The sequence below is a fragment of the Falco rusticolus genome, chromosome 5 (genome assembly GCF_015220075.1).
Source record: "Falco rusticolus isolate bFalRus1 chromosome 5, bFalRus1.pri, whole genome shotgun sequence".
In the NCBI taxonomy this organism is placed as follows: Eukaryota; Metazoa; Chordata; class Aves; order Falconiformes; family Falconidae; genus Falco; species Falco rusticolus.
In genome coordinates this window covers 10,176,779-10,199,036 of record NC_051191.1, presented here as the reverse complement: position 1 = coordinate 10,199,036, position 22,258 = coordinate 10,176,779, and the positions used below count along the sequence as shown (strand labels likewise).

Here is a 22,258-nt window from a genome sequence, read left to right as displayed (position 1 = left end):
GGAAAATCCTTCTTGTTTGTCTCAGAGAAGGCAAGACTGTGCTAGAACTGAGCTAAAAGCTCAGAAAGACTGTGACCGTTTGCTTTTATACTTTCTCAGGGCAATCCTCAGCTGACCATTCAGCCCCAGGCTGCCCCAGCAGGTCTCCTAAGAAATTCATTTGCAGAAAAACTGCCAGAGGAAAATCCTCTCAAGGGAATTACTACAGTCACCATAACATCCAGCCCTGCAGGTGCCACGCTCTTCCACTCTCCTTGAGTCCCTATGAACTGTGCACGAAGCTTGCAAATAGGAATTCCTTTGTCAATTAAATTGCATTTTTTCAATGTGTCAGGCCTTTAACTGATGGTTCAGTGTATTTTTGAGAAGCCAAAGAGATCTGTGTCACTGAGATCATAAACCTTATTTTAATGACTGCAGACTTTAGAAAGTAGATATCAAAGTGTTCAGAGAAAAAGCATTGTAGAAATAATACTGAGTTAGCCAATTTTTTTTTCCCACTGGCTTATCCTAAAGCAAAAGTAGTTATCAGTGAGTGAAAGTCAATGAGTTAAAATTAATTTTAAGAGTATTCCTAGCTCTTTCTGCCTTTACAGAGAATGTGTGTTTGATCCATGTAATTTGGCTGCATTTACACATTTCATTACATAAGTATGTGGACTATACCTCCAACTGTATGCATCCAGCATGTGGATGAATGTCTTCAAGTTTCTGAGAGGTCTTGCAGTTCTGTATACAATGGTGTCATTGTACAAAATATGCGTGCATGTCTGCATTAAGTTTTGCAGCCTACTAAAATTTAATCCCTATTCCTCTGCTTAAAAAACTGCCAGCCAGAGGTCAGCTTTCTCTCACACTAGTTCCTGTGACTGCCAGCAGTTTCTCCCATTCTGTACCCTTTATACTATTCAATACTGCTTTTAATTACACTCAATGAATTATGAGATTGAATCTTGCTGGACAGGTGGTCTGTTTCCTTTGAAGGTGAGAGAACCAGCATCAGTGGTGATCATCTGAAGAAACATTCAACTCGGTGACTTTAGTATTTTGCAGCTGAACACAGGTATTCATGCATCTTTGTTGGGCACACTCAGAAGAACATGAGGTTGCTGCAGGTTTTCACACTTAATCACCACTAATCCATACAGATTACATTTTCCCTACCAGTTGCTGAGAATCCTGTAGAATCTGCAGGACTCAAACCTAACCTGAATTTAAACAAATGGGATTTTTTTCATTAATTGGAATTCAATCTGAAGTGTTTGTCTGTTGTCTCTGTTGGTCCTGAACCAGCCTGACTAAATATTTATTTTCTGTCCCTGGTTTAGAATAAACATTGTCCTGAAACCTGATAACCCCTAATGAGAACCTGTTGTGCAATGCTGCTTCTCCAGTCTGGCTAAGGGGGGATGTAAGCAAAATGCAGATCCTGGGACAAGCCAATTTTATTTCAATGCCTGTTGTGTTGGAAAGAGTTGGCTATTATAGCCAACGGCCTGCTCTGAGTGCAAGTAGGGCAAATAACTCTGTCTTTCATCAATTCTCACTAGAAATATAATCATTGCGTGTCCTTTGTGTTGAAGTGCTTAGGAATTGATTCATGGTGAGGAGCAAATGAGCTAATGGGGCTTTTTCTGTTCCTCTCACCCTTCCTTCCAATAATCTACACCTCTCCTTACAAAATACTGCAACTCCTTATGTTTCCTGTGCAGCAAAACAACAGAGCTTCTCACTTAGTCCCCCATTACCTACTGCAGATTTAGAAAATTAGAGAAAAGGTGCAAGTCACTGTAGGAGGAATGTGAGTGCTATACAGGATCTGGCAGAGATGCTGGAAATTGTTCTCAAACTCAGCTGAAGAACCACCATGTAGTTCCACCTTGGTGCAATGAGTCTTCATTTTAATTTTTTATTTTGCTTGAATAATCATTTAACTGGTTTGGCCTGGCCAAGGGACTGAAACGGGACAGTTTCACTGAGATATGAATCTAAAGCAGAACAACTGATTTGAAAAATGTGCAGCTTCTTGTTCTTAACCTTTGTACTACTCTCTGGGAGAAACACAGCTTTCGTGATCTTAAAGTTTGGGAAACGTGGAATCCCTTTCAGTCTGTTGTGGCAATGAAATGGCGTGTGATCTGAGGATTTGCATAATCTTTCTAAATAGCAGTTCCAGGGCTGTTTTGCCCTAAACACTCATGGAATTGCAGTACATAGGGAAAACTTTCTACAGCATAAAAATACAGTGTGATGCAATTCAAGATTTCAATATCACGCAAATATCTAAAGGGAAGAGTTGAGGCTATGTGTGCAACTTTTACTTTGCAATTGCCTGGCAGTCAGAGGTTTAATTTTATAACTCTACTATGTATACTGTTGTTCCTACTGGCATTTCAAGTAGCTTTATCAGAAAGAGGGGGAAATGTCCTAGGCACTGCATGCCTTCAGCCCAGATCTGCGCATGGGGACACTTCCGTTTAGTCAGTAAAGCCTGGGAAGGGAACCACTTGTTAAAATAAAGCCAGAGGTGATAAGAACTGGAAGACAGGCCGACCAACTTCCTACCCACAAGTTATTTACCAGCAAAACGGAATGGAGCTACTAGAACTGAAGAGAGCAAATAGCAAAGGACAACCATTGTTAGCTGCGTACTTGAGGATTTCCCATGGCTGGCGGTAGGTTTTTTGAAAAGGAAAGTGGAGGGTGCTTATTACACTTAAGTGCAATATGCTGCCTGAAGAAACTGAAAGCAATTCATCCATGCTGATGCACACCAGCATGCTTGGCAGTATTCATGCTCATGAGGGGAGGCTCCAACACTGTCTAGAAAATTCCGTGGCCTAGGGTGCACAGAAGTATGTGGCAAGATCTGGTGTTTGCACAGTGAATACATCATAACACATCACCCGTAACTAACAGTGTACCCCAGGGATCCTTAGTGGGTCCATTCTTGTTCAACATCTTTGTTAAATGTCTGGATGATGGGAGAGAGTGTACCCTTTAATGAAACAAAACTAGGAGGAGTGGATGATACAACAAAGGGTCATGCTGCCACCCAGAGGGACCTCAACAGGCTGGAAAAATAGGCTGACAGGAACCTCATGGAGTTCAGCAAGGGGAAGTGCAAAGTCCTGTACCTGGGAAGGAACAACGAAGGAACAACAAAGACACCAGTACTTGCTGGAGGCCAACCCACGGGAAAGCAGCTTTGCAGAAAAGGACCTAGGAATCTTGGTGGACACTAAGTTGGTCATCAGCCAGCAGTCTGCCCTTGTGGCACATCTGGAGTACTGTGCCCAGTTCTGGACTCTCCAGTGCAAGAGGGATGTGGAGAGAGTTCAGAGGAGGGCCGCTAAGACGACTAAGGGACTGGAGCATTTCTTATGTGATGAAAGTCTGAGAGAGCTGGGACTGTTTAGCCTGGAGAAGCTTTTCAGGGGCTTAGGGGGATCTCATCAGGTATCAATACCTGAAGGGAGGCTGTAAAGAAAAGAAGATCAGGCTCTTTTTAGTGGTGCCCAGTGACAGCACAAGAGGCCATAGGCTGAAACACAGCAGTTTCCTTCCGAAGGTCAGGAAACACTTTTTTACTCTGAAGGTGATTGAGCACTGGTACAAGTTGCCCAGAGACACTGTGGAGTCACAGAATGATCAGGGTTGGAAGGGACCTCTGGAGATCATCCAGTCCAACCCTCTGCTAAAGCAGCTTCACCTACAGCAGGTGGCACAGAGACACGTCCATGCGGGCTTTGAATGTCTCCAGAGAAGGAGACTCCACAGCCTCTCTGGGCAGCCTGTTCCAGTGCTCTGCCACCCTCAAAGTAAAGAAGTTCTTCCTCATATACAGATGGAACTTCTTGTGTTGCAATTTGTGCCCGTTGCCCCTTGTCCTGTCGCTGGGCACCACTGAAAAGAGCCTGGCCTCATCCTCTTGACACTCGATTTTAACGATATTTGTAGGCATTGACAAGATCCCCCCTCAGCCATCTCTTCCCCAGGTTACACAGGCCCAGCTCCCTCAGCCTTCCCTCACAGGGGAGATGCTCCAGTCCCCTCACCATCCCCGTAGCCCTCCGCTGGGCCCTCTCCAGTAGTTCCCTGTCTCTCTTGAATGGGGAAGCCCAGAACTGGACACAATGCTCCAGATGTGGATATACTCTCTTGGCCTGCTGGCCATGATCCTCCTAATGCACTCCAAGATCCCACTGGCCTTCTTGGCCACAAAGGCACACTGCTGGTTCATGGGCACCTTGCTGTCCACCAGCACTCCCAGGCCTTTCTCTGCAGAGCTGCCTTCCAGCAGGTCAGCCCCAGCCTGTACTGGTGCACGAGGCTGTCCCTCCCCAGGTGCAGGACCCTACACTTGCCTTTGTTGAAATTCATCAGTTCATCTGCCCAACTCTCCGGCCTGCCCAGGTCTCATTGAATGGCAGCGCGGCCTCCTGAGGGATCAGCGGAGCCTCCCGGTTCTGTATCATCAGTAAACTGCTGAGGGTGGCTCTGTCCCCTCATCCAGGTCATTGATGAATAGATTGAACAAGCCTGGACCCCATACTGACCCCTGGGGAACACCGCTGGCTACAGGCCTCCAGCTGGACTCTACACTGCTGCTGCTGACCCTCTGATCTCTGCCATTCAGCCAGTTCTCAGTCCACCTCACCATCCACCCATCTAACCCACACTGCCTGAGCTTACCTATGAGGATGTTATGGGAGACAGCGTCAAAGCCTTGCTGAGGTCAAGGCAGACCACATCCACCACTCTCCCCTTGTCTACCTATCCAGTCATTCCATCACAGAAGACTACCAGGTTCATCAGGCATCATTGCCTCTTGGTGAATCCATGTTCACCGTTCCTAATGACCTTCTTTTCCTCCTCACGCTTCGAGGTGACCTCCAGGATGAGCTGTTTCATCACCTTTCCAGGGGTGGAAGTGAGGCTGACCAACCTGTAGTTTCCTGGGTTGTCCTTCTTGCCCTTTTTGAAGACAGGAGTGACACTGGCTTTCCTCCAGTCCTCAGACACCTCTCCTGTTCTCCATGACCTTTCAAAGATGATGGAGAGTGGCTTAGCAATAACATCTGCCAGCTCCCTCAACACTCAGGGGTGCATCCCGTTGGGGCCCATGGATCTGTGGGTGTCAAGTTTGCTTAAAGTAATCTCTAACATGATCCTGATTGACCAAGGGAGAGTCTTCCTTTCTCCAGGCTTCTCTTGCCTCCAGGGTCTGGGAGGGCTGGCCTTAGCAGTAAATACTGAAGCAAAGGCAGCACTTAGTAGTGTCCATCATTGCCAGGGTACCCACCTCATTCAGCAGCAGGCTCACATTTTCTCTAGCCATCCTATTGCTGCTGATGTACTTGAACAAGTACTTCTTGTTATCCTTGACCTCCCTCACCAGATTTAATTCCAAATGGACCTAAGTCTTCCTCATTGCCTCCCTGCATGTTCTGACAATGTTCCTATATTACTCCCAAGTGGCCTGTCCCTTTTTCCACATCCCATAAATGTCCTTCTGTTTGAGGTTTGCCAGAAGCTCTTTGCTTACCCAGGCAGGCCTCCTGCCTTCTTTGCTTGATTTCCTACTCATAAGGATGCACCAATCTTGAGCCTAGAGGAAGTGATGCTTGAATATTAGCCAGCTCTCTTGGACCCCCCTGCATTCTAGAGACCTGATCCATGGGATTCCTCCAAACAGGTACCCGAAGAGACCAGAGTTAGCTCTCCTGAAGTCCAGGGCCGCAATCCTGCTTGTTGCCCTGCTTTCTCCATTCTCTGAATTCCACCATCTCATGGTCACTGCAGCCAAGGCTGCCCCCAGCCTTGTCCCCAGCCAGTCCTTTGTTAGTACAAGGTCCAGTAGCACACCTCACCTTGCTGGCCTCTCCACCACCCGTGCCAAAAAAAGTTATCATCAATGCTCTGCAGGAACCTCCTGGACTGCGTGCGCCTAGCTGTGTTGTCCTTTCAACAGATATCAGGGAGGTTATCAAGTCCCCCATGAGAACCAGGGCCTGTGATCATGAGGCTACCTCCGAGTGTCTGTACAAGGCCTCACTGGCTTCCTCTCCCTGATCAGGTGGCCTGTAGCAAGCACCCACAACAGTGTCACCCATGTTGTCCTGCCCCTTAATCTTTACTCATAAGCTCTTGACTCGTTCTGCATCGACCCCTAGGCAGAGCTTGATGCATTCTATTTGCTCTCTCGTGTGAAGAGCAACTCCACCACTCCTCTTTGCTGGCCTGTCTTTTCTAAAATGTATGTAGCCATCCATGACACCATTCCAGTCATGTGAGCTATATCCTATGTGCAAGTCTTTATCCTTGGAGGTATTCTAAAGGTATCTGGACACAGTCCTGGCCACCTGGCTGTAGATGACCCTGCTTGAGCAGTGAGGTTGGACAAGATAACCTCCAGACATCCCTTCTAACCTCAACCATTCTGTGCTTCTGTAATTCTCTGTTAGAGCCAAAATATCACATTAAACATTGTTGCAGACTTCTGCTAAAGGTCAGGCTTGGTTAACCCATCCACAGTGGATACTCAGTTGTGACCGTAGTAATCAAAGGCAGCTAGAGAGACACCAACCACATTCATCCCCAGTGGGGTTGTCTACAGAAGCCTGCACGCTTCCATCATGTTACCCCAGTGGGACATGTATAAGTGGGTGATAACAGAAAATATATAATGAAATTTCTAAGTCAATTTAGTAGAGAAATTTCTGGAAATAGCCAGAAATTTTTCTTTCAAGAATATCAATACTGAACATGTTCTATGTGTACTTTATGTGCCTTATCTCAGAAGATAACACTTTTTTACTATATAAATGCATCTGTTTCTTAATATATTACTACTAAATTATCTGATAGTTTTACATAGTTCAGACATTATTTGAGTTCTGTGCTGTGTGATAACTCTAATGGAAATATAGTTCAAAGGCAGCCCATTTTTTAGCGCAGAGGACTCTTGCAACAAAACCTGTCTGTGTCCACTCATCACTGGGGCTCTGTGTTGCTCCAGTTCTTTCCCTGAATCATCTGAAGTGACAAGATGGGTTAATTCACATGAGTGATGAAAGCAGCTGAGGATGGTGTTGTGCAGGCCAGTGAATATGCCACTGGGAGGATTCACAAGTCCAGAAACCTCAGGATGTGCAAGAGTTCAGTCAAAACACAGGTTGCGGTGGCTGATATTTTTTTCAACATCTTTCTTCTATGTTTGATTTAAAGCTTGTTAACCTGGTGTGTGGATTTTTACTCAAGTTCAAGTGGGATAACCCTTGGCACAGTATGTTAAAAAGAGAAAAGGCTTTTACTGTGAGTGTGCTATTACTTATTACTGAAGAAATAAGTGTTTGTGGTTTCCATTGCCTATAACCAGTGACAGCAAAAGGTTTTAGTGAAGTAAGCTTAGACTGTGAGCAATATTTTTTAAAACATCAATACAGAGTTTGTTTCTGATGTACTTATTTGTAAACAAAAAAATCATTCTCACTAGTATGCTGTGTAGAGCTTTTCATGCCACTTTACTGTGTGAATGAATAAGAACTGGAGTTGACATTCTAAGGCAAGTTTTACTTCTACCAGCCTTTTAATTTATGATCTTAAACACTGATACTATAAATGTTCAAAAATATATGTAATCTTATTCACAGCTACAAAGGTTTTTTGAGATATTCTTCAAAAGCAGTTCTCCTCAACAAGCCTTCAACAACATGAAGGAAGCTATAAGCAAACTTCTACTTATAACTGAGGTCTTCAGTGAATCATCTGCCTCAGGACCAAATTCTTTCAATCAGTAAGTGACTTGCAGTGATCATTACTATGTTATTGTCAAGATAACTTAGCTTCTTAGAAAAGAATAGAAATTATACAAGAAACATGACTTCTAAAATAAAACAATCCCCTGCTATTTCATACTTCCTTATAAAGTGAGGACATGCTGCATTTAAGGAGTAAAACTGCAATATCTACAGTGTTTCCAGTTTGTGCAAATGTTATGATGAATACTTAGGACCAGCTGCTATGTCCTGATGAAGCGTTTCAGGCAGCACAAATGAACAGAAATTACTCACGGTTGGGCTAGTCGTAACATATATAAAGCTGTATTTCCCTTCAGTGAGCCTTTGGTCATATGTCAAATATTTAATGTTAGAGTAGCCCAGATGGTTCAGAGCTGGCTGCAGCAGGCAATCTGAACAAAAAACAATGTAGAATACTTCATGAAATGTACCTTATGAGATACACCTAGGGAGCAACAGTCACATTACTGTGGGTGTTATATCATTGTAGTCACTTCTATTAGAGTGTTACAGTTCTTACACATAACTCAACCTTTATTATGTAGTATTTTTATTAATTAAAATTAATTTGTTCGACATATGTTATGTCATATCCCTGACATTTTTATGATAAATACTAAATAAGTTACTGTTTATTACATTTATATGTTTTATAAAGCTATTTGAGATCCCAGATGTTTTAGTAGCAGTACCATAAAGCACATTATTTGACTTATGCAAGTTGGGAATAAAGCCTACATTGTGAGTGGAGAGGGTAGTGAGGAGGGGAAGAGTGTAACAGGGGTGGAACTATTTTTACAGTGGTTGAAATGCTAACATTTTTTTACCAATGGGGTGGATATCTCTTGGTTGTGTAACCCAAGACTTGCTTAGAGCTCCTGGCCCATGCCTTTAAACGTCCCCGTAGGTGCAGCACAACTCTTAGGCTTCAATAAGCCCGGAGAGTTAGTTTCACCATCTCTTGCCCCCCAGATGTTTCAAGACTTTTGCAGGACCTAATTTTCATCAAAAGGCATTTCATCCTCCAGCGTAGTTCACCTCCCTCACTGGTTTAAAAGTCAACCCTATGAATACACTTTAATGTAGCACTGGTTTTGTCAGCTCACAGTCTGACTCAATGTATGTTTAATGCTGCTGTCTCTTCTTAGAAATTTTATTTAATCTGCATCGCATGCTGTCTCTTGACCTATGTGTGTACATTCTTGTGTGTGTTCTCTGGACCTGTGTGTATGTCATTGCAGCATATATAGGGATACAGATTAGTAGTGAACTTAGCAGTGTTATGTTGGACTTGATGGTCTTAAAGGTCTTTTCCAGCATAAATGATTCCACAATTCTACATTTCACAGCAGTACCTAACTAACCTCACTGAATGTGATTCCTGTTATATTGTATTTCAGATGCAGCCAATGTTTTCAGATGCTAACCTTTGACATTGGATTTGGCACCTCCATATACCCAGTAGTTCTTGAGGTGAGAAAATTACAGATTATTGCTTGACCCAAAAAATTTACACCAAAAAGAACACAGGAGGGAACCTTCTTTGATAGGTACCCTCAAATCTCTGAGGAATATACAAATACATTAATATTAATTTTGCCTAAAAGTGGAGTGTTGCTGTGGAAGAAACCAGTTTTTAAGGGACAGATTTCCTGTGATGAAGTTCACCACACCATTAAAATGTGAAAAACTTTCAGGTTTGGCATTAAAGGACTATCACGCCAATGTGAATATCAGCAAAACAATATCCATGGGATGCACTGCATGAAAGTAGAGTTAGGTATTAACTGTGTCAGAACAAAGGTGAAGGGAGGAAGTTAAAATACCACAGTTGGCTTTTAATACAAATTAAAGTTCTCAATGAATTATATTGTACTTCTTCAGTTCATGAAGTGCTTTAACCTCCACTGTGCTGTCTTCTTCCTGGACCATCCTCCGGCCCTCAACAACAGAGAAATGTGACTGGTGGCATAAACTTCCTGTGCCAGTTTTGTACCACTCCTGCCTCAGAGCAGCCTGTTTAGAAATGAAAATTGTACTGCTTTCCAGCTGCTTCTCATTACCCCTATATATACATACTAATTGTACATACCAAGGTATATAAAATCTTTGTCCATATGATACAAAAAACCCCAATGAAAAAATATATCCTGGGAAATTACAGGAGAATAATTTTAAAATTCATCCTCAGTTAAAATCTGTTCAAGTTTCTAGTAACAACAGTGCAGTCAATATCTCCATCCTTCACAAAATAAATAATAATAAAAAAATAATTCCTTTAAACACAAAGGAAAAATGGACATAAGAAAGAAAGTTTGCATAATCTAAAAGATCCATGAAGACTTTATTAATATCCTTAATTAGTCTGACAAGAATTGTTTAGCTAGTGTAAGAAATGTGACCTGTCATAACAATTTAATAATTGTATACCAGCCTGTGAAAAAATTCTCCCAGGAGCTGCTTAAAAAACTAAAAATAAAGCATAGTGTTTACCTGCCTGCATAGTAGTCTCAACCATCAGCCATAATCCATACATGTACAGTAAATCAGTAGGGTTTAATAGTTTCTTATTAACTTATTAATAATTATTTACAATACTTATAATTATAAATAATAACTGTTTATGAAAATTCAAATCAAGCACATGAATAAAAGCTCTCACATGGGAATGTGATATTGTACTCTAGCCACTGGAGGTCAGCAAACATTGTGGTGCGTAGTTCTGACAGAAAACGTGGTACAGCATTTGTTATAATCCTGTCTGTTTTATTGGCGTTATTATCACTTTTTTCTTAATAAATAGTTCCAGTTTGGTATATGTGGTTATGAGAAGACTGGACTTGATATCCAAACTATAAATTCTTGCATTGTTTCCAACAGGTGCACGAAAACTTCGACTTTCAAGATGATGAATCAAATACTCAGGACCAAACTTTCAAAGAATTTCTTTTTGAAGATACCTTTAAATTTCTCTTATCTAATGAATCCTCAACATTCAGTTTCATAGAAGCTTTACAAAAAATATATGGATCAACTGTGAGCAAGGTAGTTCATTCCACCTTTTCCTTATTATTAATATGTGAAAATATTTCATTCTAAGTTGTATGCCTTTCTGAAATCATAAGTGCCAACTTACAGAATTAAGTATTTATTTAATCAAAACTATCTGTTACTGAATTCTGGGGAATAAAACTGCAATTATATTAAACAATCTAATTTTCTTTTATAAAAATTCCACTCTCAAATTATGTAATTTCTCAAAGTACAGTACTTTAATTATATATTTAAAATTTTAACAAAGTAATTTCCCCACCATTTTTTTAAACGGTCTTTTTTAATATACAGGTTTGTGTGTTTCATAGACCTAGAACTGTAGATTCATATAGATTCATGAGCATCAGAATTAAATTTTGATTCCCACAGTTTTGTGTCTTATTTTAGATGCAAGATCCAATTGCATTTTTTTTTTTTTTTTGCATTTATAGGATCTGTATAAAGTTTGCCTCACTAGTGAAAACTATTTCTGACAAGCTGGGATCACTAACAGTATTTCTCCGTCTGGTGCATTTCTGAGGAGATCCCTGCTTGCAAGACTTACAGGGACTGAATTATCCATGTGACTTCTGCCTTTCAGACAGTTGTTGACTAGAAGAGGGTCATGGGTTCTAAATTTGTGATAGAATAAAGTGGGAAGCTGCAGACATGCACATGTATGGCACGATTACCTAAGTCTGTGTTCCATAGGAGACCATGCCACATTTCAAACTGTCCACTTCATTGTCTGTGCTTGCAGTCTCTTCCCGTGGTAGTTTCTGTGAGTACTTTTCTCCACAAAGCTAATGCACAGTCTAGTCTAGAATAAACTGGAATAAAAAATGGGAAGAGCTATCAAGGAGCGGGCTTGACATGACTTTGGATGAGGTTAGGGCAAGTTGGGAGCCGCTGTAACTTGTTCCTTTGATCACCAAAGGGATTGGGGTCTAATGAAAGCACATGGCTTTCCATGTGATTTCACCAGACTGTGCTACCCTTTCCTTCATAGGATGGAACTTACCACAGAGAAGATGAGCAATGTTTGTCTTTAGAAGAGATAAATTCAATGATTACTTTCATAAAGGAGCTGAAGAGTCTTGGACAATTTGAGCTGGTAAATAAATAAATAAATAAACAGAATTTTGTTGTATTGGATACTTTTTTAATATAAATCTTAACTTTTTTTCCTTCATTACCATTCTTTGCTGTCTCTGGCCCATGCATTAGGCTGGATGGACAGGGAAGCAGGGAAATAGAGGTTATGCTGATCTTATTTTGGAGGATTTAGGGGATTTAAATTAAAAGAGATAAAGAAATAGAGCAGAGAATTTGAATTGAAGATTTATTGAAAAGAACAGCTAAAGCAGAAACAGATACCAGAAAATAGAAGGAAAGGAAAAGGAAGAAAACCATGTAAATGACTGATGAGTTGGTAAGAAAATAGAATTACAATGAAGCAAAGCAGGTGTGAATGGAAGAACTGGAGACAGTACAACACTGAGATCATGCCAAGAGAATTGATATAGGTGAAGAAGTGGTGAAAACAGCAAGTGGAATATATAATCTGGCATCTTTTTCAAACTTCAATTGAGTTCATTTTTGGAGAACAGAGATGGAGGAATAACCATCAGTGCCTGTGAATAGGCAAGGCAGTTAATGAGGGAAATGGCAAGAACTGAGGAAACAAAAATCTGTAACTGGGTCTGTTATTCAGAAAGCCTGCATAATATAAGGATTTCTTCTAGATCTGCTGGGTATCAGGGCTGGGAAATGATGAGGCTTTCTGAAGAGGGATTGAGTCTAATAGATCTGGAAGTCGAATCAGAGGCAAAGGAGTTAGACTTCCATGTCAATAGTAGTAATCCTGATTTGCAAGGCTGGGCTAGACAGTCCTTTTCTACATGTGGGGGAAAGAACACTAAAATATATATCCATGCATATGCTATATACACTGTCTTCTAATAACTGCACTACTTTGCATTTTACAAATATTATAATGTGCAGTCTCTAATCAGTGTCTCTCTTTTCAGCTTTTCCCTTCTGCTGCACCCAAGATTCAAACTTTCCTGCGTGACCTTTATCACATGGTAGACCCAATGAGGCGGCTTGGTTCAGTCCTGACTGTGCATTGGTTGCTTTCCAGTTTACTTGAACAATTCCAGTTCATGACTAAAGAGGCAAATACAAATCTTTCAGAATGGTAAGATAGCTATTACATGATCCATTGAGGGTAGTTCCTTAAATTATATTAATTACAGTAGCTCCAGTGAGCATCACAAAATTTTAAAAAAAGTAGATGCAGGTGGACTTACAACACTTGAGATGAAGGTCCATCATGGAGCAGTGTCAGCCATTCTGCTGTTAGAGTTGTAGCTAGATTTCTACATAGGACAGTTTTGTCCCTTTTCCTCTCTTTCTGATACAGAGGACTCTGGGTTAAAAAATTAATTAGAGCTACAATAAATGTTTTTTTAAGAAATATGAAGTAAATTAAGTAGGTTGTTTCTGAACAATAGTGAACTAAAACTTAGGATTGCTTACCAGGGTTGACTGTCTTTTAATTTATTCACCAATCAAAAGCAAAATCGTGAAGAAAATATAAAATTTCAGGTGAAGATTTTTCCAAAAGGGACTAATAATTTTCTGTGGCTCTAAATTTTCTGTCCAACAAGTGACAGGCTGAAGAGCATAATAGTCTGAGAATGTAATTTTAACTTTTTTTAAAAAGCTGGAAAAATATTGTAATGACAAGGTTAGATCCATTGAGCTTCTGGCGAGAAAATTTAACATTCATAAGGAGGGAGGGAGAAAAGAAGGAAGAAAAGGAGGGAGGGAGGGAGGGAAGAAAAGAGGGAGTATGGAATTAATGGAAAGAAGAGGAAAAGTTGTAGGATACATATGTTTAGTCTAAAATTTGTAAAAACGTGGGTTTGGGGCTCATTATCTTTTGGTTAATGATATTTCATATGCATATATGCCATACTTCTTTACTGATTACACAAACAAGGGCTTTGGAACAGAGGCACGTTAGACAGAATGTGTGCTCCATTCCACTGAATCTCGAGTTAAACGTGTGAATGACAGTATTTTTTGCATTTTGCTTGGAGAATGCTGTAGTGACTATATAAGGCATCTGTAATATTTTTTAAGTTTTAACTTTATTCCTTATTGAATTGGGTGCGGCTTTCAGCAAGTCAGTAGTTATCTATATGTTTGTTTAGCTATGAAGTAGAGCTTATACTTTACCACTGTGCTAGGTAACTGTTTATTAGTGTTTTGAAAATACATAGCTCCATGAATGTGCTAAGTATTGTTGTTACTGCTGGCCACTCCATGAAAAGTAACTCAAAGATGCAGCTGCTTGCATTCATGTGTGAGCCCTTGCCCTTTTGCCGAAATATTTAGGTTTGCATATCAAAGCATACCAACCTTTGGCAGTTTTCTGTTCTAAGCTGTGCCACTCACTCACTTTGAGCAAGCCCCTTGGCCTCTTTTTTTTCTTCAAGTTGAATATTATTGTATGTGTATAAATATGTAGAAGTGCCATTACCTTTCTCCAAGGCATGGGCCAATCTGCTGCTTTTCACTGTATTTTTCCGAAATGGCTAAGCTAACAATGCTATTCTGTTTATTCACTGTAAAAAACCCATGTGTTTTGACATTGCTAAATTGTAATTTTCCACTCCTATACCTACATGCATGTGATGGTGATGCATGTGTCAGATATGCACGTAATTGTACTTAACTGCAAGGAAGAAAGAGTTTAGTAGAGCTTACTCCCCAGATAACTCAGGTATGCATTCTCTTTGAGCTTTGATTAATCTTTTTTGAGATTCCCAACTTTGATGAGTTTCTATATCAGAACACTTTTCCTGAGTTTCTTCAGTTAAAGTGAGGTTGTTTTGTTGGTTTTTTTTAACAGTTCTTATTTCTCTGACTATGCAAAATTGGTATTTCCATTTACAAAATCCAGTGATTTGCATAGCTAATTGTCCAACCAGACAAGATACTTATGGGAAAAATAATGACTTCTGAATTAGGTCATCTTATTCTGTTCACTGGTTATGAATCCATAGGATGGAGACAGGATTTAAAGAAGTTTCTTGGTCTACTATTCTTAACCCATTTCATCTACATGACTAGTAATGAAATCTTAAATGGTACTAGTGTACTCTGTGAATTCCTTCCACAGGAGAAGCAAGAACTGTAGAAACTCATCTCAAACTATAATGAAATGGTTAGAGCCTAGGTTAGAAAGACTATCTCCAATGCATTGGAAAAACATATGAGAAAGTTCTTTGAAAGTGATGGAGTGGTACTTTTTAACATATGCACTGAAATCAATTTTCTGCATTGTTTGTGCACTGTTTTTCAACTCTATTCAGTTTCGATTTGTGACATGACTTAAGACATACATCATTATTGCCTTTCAGAATAGTGGCTATGAAGTATCATGGCAAGTATGTTTGACTGTGCCAGACAGCAGGGTAGCATGGGAGAATCAGATTAGTGAGAAAAGCTAACCCTTCTGTATTTGCATAAGACAAATTCTTAAGCAGATTAATAAGGTTGCAAATGCTTTTATGAAATCAAATTTGGAAAAGTGTTACTAGCCTCTCGCGTGCAAAGTCAAAATAGAAGCAGTAGCTGTCAAAATGAATTTGGACTGAAAATAATTTACTGGAGTTTAACTTGGTCATGCTTTTCACCTGGGCACTTTAAGAAACAAACATGGTTTGGTCTATGGGGCAGAAGAAGACAACAGCAAGGAAGTTTGGATAAGATCACCGATCTGCAATGGGAGGAGTAAGAAAGGAAAGGAGGAAAGGAGAGTGTCAGTTGAGATTAAGTGCCAGAAAACAAATCCCACTCTTGAGTCTGCAATTTTGTATTTCTCTTTTGAAGATAGGCACAAGATAGTATGGTGAACCAAAGACCTTCATGGAAACTTTGTGACTGAAACCAAGCAAACACTACAAACTAGAAAGTTCACGCTGCCATTTAATCAAACAGAAACAAATTGCTCATGATCACATCTCACAAAATTACCTCCAGTGCCTCCTCAAGAGATACCTACAAAACATAATCTAAAGAAATAAAATTCATAACTCTACTAAATCCTGAAATATGGTCTCAGTGTTGACTTTACAACCAATTGAAAATTGCACTATCCACAGCTAACACATCCGTTGGAGGCCCCAAAAGTGACTAGATTTTTTCCTTTTTGTATTTTAATCTTATGAAAGATATCCCCTATTTCTATACATCCTTCATTGCTGATGTCTCTGATTGCTCAGACCATCAGATGACATTACCATTGCTGCTGTCAGTCCTCTAGATTTCTCCTTTGCTGCATCAGAGAGATTCCTAAAGGACAGGTTCACTGTCAGCAGTTTGGGATCTTTCAAAAGGTACATTCACAAGCATGGGCTCACCTAGGGTACCTGACGTGCAGTCATTAGTTTCATTAGAGCTAATTGCAAAGTGTGTAGGCAATGTGCACATCTGTGCTTGATAGCTCCTCTGAGATACTAACAAGGGGCCACTGAAACAAATAAAGGACCCTTCTTGAGTATCAGCATGTGAAGGAAAGGACTCTGCAGAGCCCAGGATCCCAGCCACTCCCTTCCCAAGGGAATGCTTCATAACTGCATCGTTCCTCAGCCTGCTGAACTGCAAGGAGCTTGAACAAAGGAAAACTTATGGTTCTGATGATTAAAATCCCAGTCTTCAGCAAAGATAAATCATGGAATCATAGAATCATTTAGGTTGGAAAGGACCTTTAAGATCATGGAGTCCAACTGTTAACCCAGCACTGCCAAGTCCATCACTAATCATGTCCCTTAGCACCATATCTACCTGTCTTTTAAATACCTCCAGGGATGGTGATTCCACCACCTCCCTGGGCAGCCTGTTCCAATGCTTGGCAACCCTTTCAGTGAAAACATATTTCCTAATATCCAACCTAAACCTCCCCTGGTGCAACTTGAGGCTGTCTCCTCTTGTCCTGTCACTTGTTACTTGGGAGAAGAGACCGACCAAGCCTCCTGTCAGGTAGCTGTAGAGAGAGGTAAGGCCTCCCCTGAGCCTCCATCTCTCTAGACTAAACACCCCCAGTTCCCTCAGCTGCTCCTCACAAGACTTGTGCTCCAGACCCTTCCCCAGCCCCGTTGCCCGTCTCTGGACACGCTGCAGCCCCTCTGCTCCCTCTTGCAGTGAGGGGCCCAGAGCTGAACACAGGGTTTGAGGTGCGGCATCACCAGTGCTAAGTGTGGGGGGACGATCACTGCCCTTGTCCTGCTGGCCATGCCAAAATCTGAGTATCTTTTTGTAAATACAATGATCTGAATATCTTTCTGTAATATCATTTCTAAATATTACATTTTGATACCCTGTGGTAATTAGATAAAGTTATTATATATCTCTTAATGTTGTCTGATGATAACTACAATCTCTTTACAGAGTCGATACGTAGAGGTCAGGCCGTTCCTCTGGGAGCAGGGGCCTTGCAGTGGTGGTGGTTGCCACACTCCTGAGGTGTTCTCTGGCTAAACCAAAGTGACATTTTATAGAATTAAGACTTTTTCACAATTAAGAAATTGTGCTTTCACCTTACAGTAAAGTTTGGGACTGGGCAATCAAACAGGAACAGTAGAGAGAAAGGATATGTTTGATGTGTGTTAGCCACGACATCCTTGGCAAGCAGAAAGAGAGGTGCAAAATGACTTATAACTTGGAAAACAAAGTCTCTAATAGTTTAAGTGCCTCCTCTGAAGTAGGTTATGAATGTGCATGAAATTAGGGTGGTGTCTAGACACTGCAAGCTAAGAACTACATTTTCATGTGCACAGAGACACACAGATCTGCCAGCTACTTCTTTCCTTATCTCATTGAGACGATTCAGAAATCTCTGTTTTATTATCAGACAGTTCACCTTTTACCGTTACTAACCTCGATGCTGCTTCCAGCAGCTCCTGTGAAACATTAAGTGATGGCTGATTGCACAGAACAATATTGCCACCTCCCTTCCTTGGCACAGACAGTGACTTTGTGTCTTTTAAAATCCAAACTGAATGTGCAGCAGTATCGGGGAAGAAGCTGCTTTATGAGAACTTCTATGGAAAACACTGTGAGGAAAACACGTGAAAGCTTTAAGAAATACTAACAGACCTCTGAAAAGGTCTGTTACCCAGAGGTCCAGTACATGGATTGCAGAGAAGCCTACTGCCTTTCTTCTACTATGCTCCCAAAATGCTATATGAAGGAAAAAATCTGCAGAGTTAGCAATATGGGTGCTACTAACATGTTAATGAATTGCTGTGATTGTCTTTTTTCACTGAGGATTTATATCTATACTCTGGATGTTGATTATGTGATTTGTTTTGAATTAGCAAATGAATCAAGATATTCCATTATATCAATTCATGTTATTGTCGGTACCGATACTTACCTTGACACAGATCTTCATTTATATTTAATTATTTTTGAACAGTGTCTAACTTTAACCTCAATTATATACAAAAAAAGCATTATACAAACAGTTAAGAGATACAGTTTGTGTTATTTTATTCTTGGCTATATCCACTCTTCTTTTTCCCAGCAATTCAACAACTGAAATTTATTTCTGGGTTTGGGGTTTTTTTTTCTCATGTGATATGCTACCATTTATTATGGAATGTGTGTTTTCTGTCACTTTCATTAAGGTAATACTGCTAATGCTGGGATCATGAATCCAAAAGGTTCATCTTTCAATGGGGAATATTAAAATACCATGTGGCCTGGGATGCCATATAGAAATTTTTGAAAAATTTTCCATGGTTTCTGTTCCTTCTATTTATGTAGAAACATGTCTGCTATTGAATTGACAGGAATTCTCAAGAAAATGCGAGTCCTAAGAAGAATGTTCCTTCCGACTTTAGGAAGAATCATAAAGGTAAGAAATTGGAGTAACATCTTTTAAATATGGTATGTTTTCCCTTTTTGTACTACTTCTGATAATTGGTATGATTTAGATTACATTGTTTTGCATTCCAGCTGGAAGGTCTTGGCTTATTACATGTAAAAGACCAGCTTCTTCTTTATCTGTGTAAGTTCTGCTGTACCCGTGAGCAGTGTTCATGAGCCTAAAGCAAAGATCTAACACTGAAAAGAATAAAAGTACACTGTTTTTTTATAATTAACACAACGAAAATTCCTTCTTTGATAGGACTGCGAATCATGCTTAGATCAGAAAATTATCAATTGTTTCTGTTTACCTTTCAGCATTGCATTATTCCAGTCAGACTAAAGAAAGACAATGCAGTTATGGTAAGTCAAGGTCTTTCTAGACCACTGAAGGGGAAGAAGAGAGATTGCTTGAACAAATTTATTGGGATTTTCTACGTAACCTTTCAGTGAATTGAGTGCCTACAGGCTGTAACATAAAAAAAAAGAAAAGAATTTTTAAGTAGCAAAAATGTTTATGAATCACTCAGTGATTGGGCTATTGTGTTAAATAAGCCTCAAGCAACATTAAGCATTGCTATACGTGCATATTAATGTGAATATTCCAGCACTCATTGATCCCTTGCTGCACTTAGTAGACTTTTGCCCCATATTTCCAAGAACTTTAGCACACATTTGTTCTTGTGGAATAGCCTTTAAACTTCTATGGAGTTTAATCAGCCTTATATAAGGACAGTCTTCAGCTCAGAAGTGGAGTTTTGAAGAGCTGGTTAAGAGATGAAGAGTTTTCTAAAATATCTGCTTGTAGAAATATTTGAAGTATGTTTAAAGATATTTAAAGTATATTTGTCTTTGGTGGGAGCAATGCTTTCTGCTGCCTTCCTCAGTAACACTTTTTCTGAGGGATCACTTTATAAATATGAAACAATTGCTCTGTGGTAGAAAGACTTTTCTACCCATTGAGCCTCATTTCCCCTTTGTTACTGATGTCATGGTGCCACCAGGAACCAGGAACTGTCAGTCAGAAACCAGAAATGCTCCTGGGCTGGCTGACTGGCATCACCATTCCAACTGCAAGAAAATTAATTTGAAAATACCTCGATTTATTTTATTTTGAAAATTCCTCCTCATTTTTTAACTAGCAGTGAGAAAACCTTTCTATGCAAGGCGCACAGGATCTGGAGAACTGTTTATAATCATCTGTAGAATTTTTAAAAATACTTTCTTTGTGTCAACTTACAAGCTTCAGTTCTAGCCCAAATTCTGCTCTTCCACTGGAACAACTTCCTTTACATTTTAACACATGCAAAAGAGTGCTGAAATTGCCCTGTTTTTTTCTCAAGGCAGATATTTTGGGGTAGAAAAGGCCCACATAAAACTGCTTGCATCCCTTATGACCCTTTCAAGCCAAGTTTTAAGCCACAAATTTTTTCAGATATCATAGTAAAAGAGTTTCCTGGCTGGCATATTTTCTGAAGCACCCAGTTTTAAACATGTACTGGAGAATATAAGTGGAAAGAAAGTTTGGAACATGCAATTATACTGTAAATCTGAACCCAACAGGTTGGATTAAAATATTTGTCATAATTGGGTTGCCAGCAAATAATTGTTCTCATGAGTCATTTGGCAAACACTACAAAATAAAGGATACATTTGAGCAAATAGGATTTGATTGTGGAGATTTCATACACAGGGTAGGAGCTCGAATATGTTGATTTAGGAATTTTAATAAAACATTCTTCCAACTGTACTGCAAATGACCCCATGGGTCTAGATATCTCCATGTGACTCGTTCTTATGAACAGCAAGAGTATGTCTAACTTATTTTGATTTTTATTGGTAATTACACATGTGCATAAACCCTGTACACAGGCTGGTACCTAAGTAGGTTATGAATTTTGGCCTAACTCTTCTTTAAGTTTCAGTTAACCAACTGGAGACATGATCTCCCAGACCTAATCCTTGTATTTTCAAAGGCTTACTCAGACTTTGAGTTTTGTGACTCTGGCTAGAGTCATGGGGACTGAATGATTAAAATCCCTCCAGGGTCTAAAATTTTATCTCACGTGCCAATATAAAGTCCATTAAGACCTTGCAGCAGGATTATCAGTCTCAGAGTGACTAGGCATTAAAAATCTTGCCACTGTACATGTTATCAATCTGCCAGAAGTTGTGTGTTACTTAAAAATGTTCATACATTTCACAGTTTTTTCTTTGATGCCTTCTTGGAACAGATAAAGATACCCTATCTCATATCAGGCAGATCTTCACCAGTCCACAGCTGGACTTGAATCCTCAGTTTAACCCAAAGATCAAAGAATACTATGCAGAAGTCCCATTCGACATGGTGACAGTGAAGATAGGAGCAGAACCCTCTAACTGTCAATGCCAAGTACACCTTGATGAGAAGAAAGGGCCAAGGTATGAGCAACAAAATAAAAGTGTAAAAACTAGAAGTGTCCTTACCTTTTGGATATATGTCAGAATATTACAGAATTGGTTTGTATTTCCAAAAGCACAGAATGCCTATAGATTAGTTATGAGAAGGTCAGAGAGAGTTCAACACTCAGAAATTTGTATTTATTTGTCAATATCCTGAAGGCAATGGTAATATGTTGTCAAGCCATAATTAACTCTAGCTTTATGGAGTGCACGGTTGCTAGCATCTCCCCCAGCTTCTCCAGTCACTGACAGCATCAAAGCTGGGTGGAAACAGATCATGATTACACTACACACAGTAGACAGCAAATAATTTGAGCTTTCATGTCTACGCCTTGATTTTGTACTGTGGTCTGAGCTACTGCCCTGCTGGGCTTGGTCCCTCAGCCAGCAGTCTGCTTACATGGATCAGAGTAGGGAGCTGGGATCATCTGGGCTCAGCCATCCAGTCAGTTTTTTACCCAGCGAAGGAGACACCCATTCAAGCCATGAGCAGCCAGTTTCTCCAGGAGAATGCTGTGGGAAACAGTACAAAACTTTACTAAAGTTCAGGTAAACATTTACAGCCTTTCCCTCATCCACTTCAGTGGGTCATGTTCTCATTAGTGAGAGTCCTGGCTTATCTGATCTTTTAGAGAAGTATAAATCTGGAGGAAAGGGGAGAGAACAATCATCCGTAAACATCAAGTCTGAGCATTGACCCACAATCATCCATGATGTTTAATTGCTACTATGATCCCTGGCACCATTTTGACTTTCCCAACCAGTTCTCTCTGACACAACAGCATGTGCCAGGGACAATCCCAATACGCATTTTGGACGTCACCTGTTTTTGGATGTTGTGAGGGACAAAAAGTCTTTATTTATCTGTGCCAGGTACCTCAGAACCAGAGAAATGACCTATTTATATACTATCCATTAGTGAGTGGATAAAAGAGAGAGCCAGGACAATGATTTGCTTGGGAGGAAGAATTGTTAACCATTACAAAGCGAGCTTGACTTCATGGCATGAAGTGCCTATGCAACACACCATCTTTTGG

At 40.2% G+C, this 22,258-nt stretch overlaps 1 protein-coding gene across 1 annotated transcript in view; it reads left to right on the top strand.

The window, feature by feature from the left end:
- The window catches only part of CPED1 (cadherin like and PC-esterase domain containing 1), a 155,009-nt gene that overhangs the window by 61,394 nt on the left and 71,357 nt on the right, over nucleotides 1-22,258 (top strand). The window contains 8 exon segments of the mRNA XM_037388203.1: nucleotides 7,656-7,798; nucleotides 9,203-9,275; nucleotides 10,683-10,847; nucleotides 11,845-11,949; nucleotides 12,866-13,035; nucleotides 18,704-18,768; nucleotides 19,098-19,142; nucleotides 21,014-21,200. Of these exon segments, the coding sequence (XP_037244100.1) occupies nucleotides 7,656-7,798; nucleotides 9,203-9,275; nucleotides 10,683-10,847; nucleotides 11,845-11,949; nucleotides 12,866-13,035; nucleotides 18,704-18,768; nucleotides 19,098-19,142; nucleotides 21,014-21,200 (953 nt within the window).